Below are 8,007 nucleotides of genomic sequence, written 5' to 3'. Positions count from 1 at the left end.
TCTGTATATAACCTTGGTGATGGTGATTGATGACCCGCTGTCCCTCACCGACCAAGTTGCAACTGTGTCTTGGTCTGGCATATTCTCTCTATACAAGATAAAGAAATCGGACCGTATCTGACATCTAACTCCTTGGCCAGGCTTTGGTCTTGTCAAGTCTGCGTTACTGTGACTCTCTGCTGGCAGGAGCACTGGCGTGTGTCGCCTTACTGCTCCAGATGATTCCAAATACAGCAGCACCTCTGGTGTTCAACCAGCTAAAGTGGGCAGTTGTCACTCCTCTCTCTAGATCACTTCATTGGCAGCAGTAGCAAGTTCAAATTCTTGCCTACAGAGCAGTCAGTGGTTGAGCACCTATATACATGGCGATCATTGTGAGGGACCCACGATTCTTCTCGCCCACTCAGATCTGCTGATGAGCAGTGCATGATGATGCAAATCTCAATCCAAACTCTTCATGTGTAACTCCTAGTTTGTGGTAAGAGCTTTCCCAACTCCATATAAGCCACTGACTCCCTCAAAGTGTTGAAGATGCGTCTAAAGACCATCCTGTTCATTGAATTTCTGTCTATTTGATGATGGCTTTGAGAGGGCCGTGTAGCCAAGGAAGCGTTTACATTTTATTCTGAGCTCTTCACCTGTGAGGATCAATTCTGTCACCTTGTTCTGTAACACTTTTTTTGTCATACTGGCCACCAGACTGATGTTTACTCAATTTTTGTTACTTTGCATAAAAACATCTGCTCAGCAGATAAACATACTGTCATTGCTCAAACCAGGCCAATTTAAAGTCCCAGAGTATGACTCGATGAGCCTTTTGATGGAATGGGGTCTCCTCCATGGTTCGTTCCCGGTGTTTCACCTGCTGCTACCAGGAGAGACTCTGGTTCCTTCCTTGTGATCCTGTAACAAAGAGCTTTTCCCTATTTTGTACAGAGAAGACGCCATGTTGGAATACCTGAAGATCGCCCAGGATCTGGAAATGTATGGAGTGAACTACTTTGATATTAAAAATAAAAAGGGGACAGACCTCTTTTTGGGTGTCGATGCTCTGGGATTGAATATTTATGAAAAAGAAGACAGGTAAGCAAACTCTATTTGTCTATTATTATTTATACTGATTTCCCCCCCTAAAGCTTTGCTCAGCTGCTATAAATGCATTATGCCAACCTAGGTTTCAAATAACCCATCATTCAGTCAATATTTATTGTATACTGAATTTCTCGTTTATTACCAGGTCATTTTCTTAAGTAAGCAAGTATATTTCTAGGCTACAAGAGGAAGTGCTTTACAAAAGAATTCAGAATATGTAACTGAAGGAGTCTAAAAATGTAACCATAATAGAAGGGAGAAGACTAACAGGAAGGGTGGGTAATAGAGCAGAGGTCAGGGTCGGCCCTGAAGTGTCAGTCCTGAACTAAACACCAATAAAGGGATCATTGTCATATGTATATATAGTATATATATATAATATACACTAACTGCTTCCCATCCAAGTAATCAATGTAAACCTCAATGTCAACTTTTGCCATTCACCATACAAAGATGTGTCTGTTATATGCCATATGGCATAGATTCATAAAAGCAGTGTTAATGTTTGTGATGCGCCATCTGTTGAAATGACAAATGCAATGCCTGTGTCTCTGTTACATGCCATTTGATATCAAATTAGTAAAGGCAGTGTTAATATGTGTGATGCGTCCTCTGTTGGAAAGGTGCCTACATTGCATTCTATTACCAAAATTGTTTGTGATGCACCATGTTTTGGAATGATGGATACACAGACACTTTATCTTTTTTTTTTATTATTATTAATGTGGATGCTAGCTGTTCTTGCCCGTGTGAGACGACTTGAAATTTTATATAATCAATGCAGACCTCAGCGTTAATGTTTGCAGGGCACCATCTATTGGAATGTACTGTTAATGCATATTGTGATTAAAATGCGTAGCATTTATCATTCTAGCAGATGGTGCATCACAAACACTTGTGATGCATTATCTGTTGGAATGACAATTGCAATGCATATGTTTGACATTTGGTATGGGATTCATAAAAATAATGTTAATGTTTGTGATGCGCCATCTGTCGGAATGACAAATGCAATGCCTGTGTCTCTGTTACAAGCCATTTGGTATTGAAATAGTAAAAGCAGTGTTCATGTGTGTGATGTGCAATCTGTTGGAATGACAAATTCAATGCATGAATGTGTCACTGTTACATGTCATTTGGTATGGAATTAGTAAAAGCAGTGTTGATGTGTGTGATGTGCCATTTGTTGGAATGGTGCCTACATTGCATTCTATTACCAGAAATGTTTATGATGCACCATGTTTTGGAATGATGGACACACACACACTTTATCCTTTTGTTAAGGTGTAGCCTAGGTGTTCTACCCGTGTGAGATGAGTTGAAATTTATATGATCAATGTAGACCTCGGCATTAATGTTTACAGTGCACCATCTATTGGAATGTTCTCTTAATACATATAGTAATAAAATGCATAGCGTATTTCATTCTAACAGATGGCGCATCACAAACACTTGTGATACGTTATCTATTGGAATGACAATTGCAATGCATATGTTTGACATTTGGTATGGGATTCATAAAAACAATGTTAATGTTTGTGATGCGCCATCTGTTGGAATGATAATTTCAATGCATATGTCTGTGATGACATTTGGTATGGGATTCATAAAAGCTGTGTTAATGTATGTGATGCACCTTCTGTTGGATGTTCCAGGTTAGTCTGCTTACTTATTTCTGGTCACCCATTAAAATGAGGGTGGCATAAACTTGTGAAATTCACAGATGATACTAGCAATGGAGGAATGGCACACACTGGAGAGGCATCAAAAATGATTCAGAAAGTCCTGAACAAGTTTCAGAACTGAGTGAACACGTGGGAAATTGTTGTTCAATGTAGAAAAGTGCAAAGTGCTACACACAGGCCAAGGAACGTCAATTATACATACAAGATGGGAAACACTAATCTACAGGAAGCAACATCTGAAAAAGGATTTAGCGGTTTGTGTTGACACCATGTCTTTATCATTTAAGCAATGCATGGAAGGAGTTAAAAAGGCAAATGTTAGGTGACATCGTAAAAACGGCCGAGTTTAAATTGAGGGACGTTCTGCTCAGACTGGATAACACACTAGTGAGTCCACATCTGGAGTCCTGTGTGCAGTTCTGATCACCACACTTATAAGAAAGACATAGCAGCACTTGAAGCTGTGCAGAGGAGAGCAACCAAGAGCATCCCGGTAAATCAGACCTGTTTAGCCCCTTGCAGTGGAGACTGTTTGTTTAGTCTTTAAAATTCTTAAAGGCATAGATAAAGTAGCTCCAGCTGTAATGATGGTTCACATACTAGAGGACGCCACTGGAAATTAGCATAAGCAATGTCCCTTAAGAAATCGGAACTGTTGCAGTTGGGCTGTCCTGCATTGTTCTTTATCATTCGATGTGTCGACTTATGTGATGATTAACTCGATGTTGGGACCAAAACCAGTAAGCCCTTCTTTACATACTGAGATGTGGGTGTCCGAAACCACCTACTAAGACACGTGAAGGTTTCTGCTTCAACTACAACCTTTAAGAATTACCTGACTGAGATACTGGTTCAGCTAAGCAAACAATCTTGATGGCCACCACTTATTTGTCAAATTTCTTTTGCGTTTGTGTGTGTGTGTGTGTGAGAGAGAGAGAGAGAGAGAGAGAGAGAGAGAGAGGAGACAGTATGGACTCTCGGCCTGTCCTGAAGGAACGGGTGAAATCTGATAAGAGCCTTAGCTTAATGTTCCATAGCAGAAACAATGTGCTGCCCAGATTACAGACTTTTCATGAAGAGAAGACCTTTAATCTTCCATAGCAGTTCTCTGGTGTTCATATTTCACCTCTTGTATGTGTTAAGAGTGTCCCTGAAATAAAGACAGTCCCACACATGCCTCACCACACCTTATCAGTTCATCCCTGCTAGTTTGTATTCGAGTCTGAACTCGACTCCACACGAGGCACTCCCAGCCAGGGTGTTTGCTCTCCACAAGTGACTCAATATGAAGGTTACGGTGACCCGTTCCTGCTTTCCAAAGCCACAACCGGCAAGGATAAATCCTGCAGGAGAGAACAGAAACTTGGCAGTAATTTGAAATACCTTTTGGGTTATCTGACTCACGTCATGTAAACCAAGTGACAAAAACCTACCTGGCTGACCAGCAGGGGTTACTGAATCGGGGCGCAACGGAGGTCTAATGTTGGACCCAGTCTCAAAATACAATGCAATACCATTTATTTTTGTATAGCCTCAAAATCACACAAGAAGTGCTGCAATGGGCTTTAACAGGCCCTGCCTCTTGACAGCTTCCCAGCCTTGAATCTCTAAGAAGACAGAGAAAAACTCCCAAAAAGAAAAGGGGGAAAAAAAATAGAAGAAACCTTAGAAAAGGCTGTTCAAAAAGAGAAACCCCTTTCCAGGTACTGTAGGTTGGGCGTGCAGTGGGTGTCAAAAAAGGGGGACAATACAATACAATACACAGAACAGAACAAATCCTCAATACAGTATACAAATAAAAATCTTACAAGTATGGAGCAGAATTTAACAGTAGATGATATCACATAATATGATTTGGATTTGTTTAAAGTCCTGGAGATCTCCGCCATCAAGTTGCCTCACCCTATTGGCTAGTCCTCAGCTGAGTCAGCGCTGGGCCAGCCAATCCGATGAAAGGACCCTTCTTCCCCACGATTCCTGTGATCCTCCATCAGAGATGACTACCTTAGGCAGGCAAAACAACTTGGCAGGTGGGCCGTGGGCACCAAGTGCCACATTTGAGTACAGAGAAGAGATACAGAATAGGTGAGGGTTAGTAACAAATTCTAACTATCATGTCACTTATGTTTTAGTGCTAATGACTAACAACAGAGATGCAATCTACACAGTTAATCAGCAGCTCTAGTCAGGGTGTGCTAAACTGAAGTTGAGTCTTCAGTCGAGATTTAAAAGCTGAGACCAAAGGGGCATCTCTTATAGTAGCAGGCAGACCAGTCCACAGTTTAGGGGCCCTGTAACTAAAAGCTCAACCTCCCACTGTTATTTTATTTATCCTTGGAATCGTAAGCAGACCGGCATCTTGAGATCTTAATGTGCGCTCAGGTTTTTAAGTCATGGTAAGTTCAGACAAGTAAGCCGGACCTCGGCCATTTAAGGCTTTATATGTTAAAAGGAGGATTTTGAAATCTGCCCTAAACTTAACCGGGCGCCAGTGTAAGGATTTAAGAACTGGAGTTATGTGTTCGTATTTTCTTGTTCTTGTAATAATTCTTGCAGCAGCATTCATTTGCTGAGCGTTTGCTTTATCAACATTAGACATTTTTGACTTCTACACTTGAGATCCCTTTGTAATCATAAGGGGCGACTTGCACATCCAGCTTCTGACAGCCAAATATGCAATGGCGCAGCTAGGCAGGGGCGGTCCACCCCAGGCGGCACATTTTTGGGGGGGCGGCATTTATGGCCCAAAGGCTCAGTACAATTTGTGTGTAAGCAGCAGGGTTTGGAAAAAATCACTCATGAGTGACAAAAGTGAAATTCTCTGATTTTTATCCACAAATACTTCCAAAATAAATTTTCAGACTGTCCTTCTGTGACGGCATCAGACGCAGCAGATAAAATTTATGAGGCAGTCACAAAAATAAACCTAAACACCACACAGATAAGAATTTCTAGGAAGAGAAACAACTAAGTTACAATTTATAATTTCATTTCGTTATGAATCCGAATGCATTCTTGCTCTGCGCAGAAAACATCCCCACGTAACACTTCTACACTGCACTGGTTCTGGTTTTTGCAGCGTAATTAGATTAAACTAAAAATAATATATATAAAATACTTTTTAAAAACCACGCTTATTATGTTAAAAGTGTACTAAAAGTGTACATACATACATACACATATTAATATATATATTATATATTAATATATATTAATATATGTTCACGGCATTTGTAGTCTGAATCACAATCTGATTGTATGGGTGGTTACCTACCAGGTAACGCTTGTGGTTGGTCAGCAAGTGATTCAGACTACGAATGCCGTGAATGTAATTACCCCGATCTACATGATGTCAAATGAACGAACCACACACCGTGGCGCAACGTTAGGGGCATCGCCTCTAGCGCTGACGTCCGAGGTTCGATTCCCGTAAGGGAGTGCAGTGAGTGTGTACGCCTGATGAGCCCAGAATTAGGGCGAGACGCATGTCACGTACTCTTTGCATTATTTGACAGTAAACTATTTCAACCATGTATATATATATATATGTGTGTGTGTGTGTGTGTGTGATATATATATATATATATATATATATATATATATATATATATATATATATATATATATATATATAATAATATTATTTTCAACTTTTTACTCTTCGGTTTGTTTTAGTTCTATCCGTTATTAGTGCCATCTATTGGTGAAATCTTGAACTATTCTTCATGTGAAAATTTCATTTCTTAATTAACATGGATTAATGGATCAATTAGTGAAACCGATTTATTGATTCATGCATTGTCATTAGAAGTGAGAAAGTGTGCAAAATTTCAAGTCATCCGGAACAATAGGAAGTGGGTTCAATATCGATTACAAGATTTGTACCAGACAACAAACCGGTGAGGTTAATATAAAGCATGGTAATAAAATAATAAAGCGTGGTAATAATTATTAGAACACCGCTTACCAGTGCGTCTATACCAGGGGTCTCCAACCATTTTTCCCCCCCGAGAGCTACTTAACAAAATGAAAACAGCCGTGAGCTACTCGTGTTTCCTAACGTTTCCACCCAAACAAACTGAATAAGTTCGTTTTGCCTGAACTTTTACAAGATGTTGGTGTCCACAACTCACATTTTGCATTAAAACATCACAAAAAAAATATTTTGATCACCTGCAAGTGCATTTTGTACGTCTGTATGCATTTGCTAGTGTATCTTACACTATTGAATTAAAACATGAATGCTGTCAGAACAAAACAATGCAATTCCAGATCCACAGATATGACATATTCATTTGTCATTTTGTCACTGTGTCACTTTATTCACATGTGTGATGTGTTGTTTAGTTTGCCAGATGACTGGCACTGAGGTGTGTAGTGGAGTGGAGCCCCTCAGGTTCACTCTTCTGGAGTCATTTCAGTGTCCGTCTGTCTGTCTTGTTCTGAACTTTGACTTCATGACATTCATGTCAGACTGACAGAGGTATGGAGACCCAAACAAAGTGGACATTTTCAGAGCTGCTTGGTGAAGATATTTCTAGTTATCTGGCTCTACTAAGCTCCAGAAATGCTGTTGAGACTTGAACTGCACATTATTTTGAAGGTTTACTAATATTTAAAAATCCATTGTCTGTCTGTCTCTGTCTGCTTTTCACGAGAGAACTACTTCACGGATTTAGATCGGGTTTGTTTCTATCATTTACTTGAACATTCCGGTTGATTTTGTGACTCCTCTCATTTCTCTATGTGTCAGAGTTTGCTTGCGGTTTCGATTTATTTGTGCGAATCTGAGAAACCCGAAACGGGCCGAGAGGAGGGACCTTCCTTACTCGCTCGCTCGCCGTCTTCGGGGCGTGGTCCTTAACTCTGCTTAGCTAGCGAACGAGAGAACAATTGAATTCAACTTTGTTTGATATTTAAAATCAAGTGTTACTTAGGTCTTGATGACTTTGAGTCCAGATATTCTCTTAAGTGTGTGCCACATTGAAAAGAGAGATTGCAAATCAGATTGTGGGTCGTGATTTGGTGTTTAAAGGATTGTGATATGATCTTTTTTGGAAAGATCGCTCACACCCCTAATTTGACTAATCAAGTTTTCAAATTTATGTAGGATTCATTAACCCTTTGGAAAGGGGTTGCGAGTTACCGGTAGCGACGTGTTGGAGACCCCTTGTCTATACTATATTTATATGTGAAAAATGATTGCTGTTTCTCTATGAATAAATTTATG

At 40.0% G+C, this 8,007-nt stretch overlaps 1 protein-coding gene across 5 annotated transcripts in view; it reads left to right on the top strand.

Moving 5' to 3' along the window:
* The window catches only part of ezrb (ezrin b), a 197,985-nt gene that overhangs the window by 70,317 nt on the left and 119,661 nt on the right, over nt 1–8,007 (top strand). For 3 of the 5 annotated variants that reach the window (XM_028820902.2, XM_028820903.2, XM_051919295.1), the window contains one exon: nt 937–1,083. The exons of the other annotated variants lie outside the window; for them this stretch is intronic. In XM_028820902.2, coding sequence (XP_028676735.1) covers nt 937–1,083 — 147 coding nt within the window. The remainder of the gene's footprint in view (nt 1–936; nt 1,084–8,007) is intronic. 5 annotated transcript variants of the gene reach the window in all.

This window comes from Erpetoichthys calabaricus, chromosome 15, assembly GCF_900747795.2.
Source record: "Erpetoichthys calabaricus chromosome 15, fErpCal1.3, whole genome shotgun sequence".
NCBI classification, from domain to species: Eukaryota; Metazoa; Chordata; class Cladistia; order Polypteriformes; family Polypteridae; genus Erpetoichthys; species Erpetoichthys calabaricus.
The sequence above is the reverse complement of the archived record's forward strand: the minus strand, read 5'-3'. Positions and strand labels throughout refer to the sequence as shown.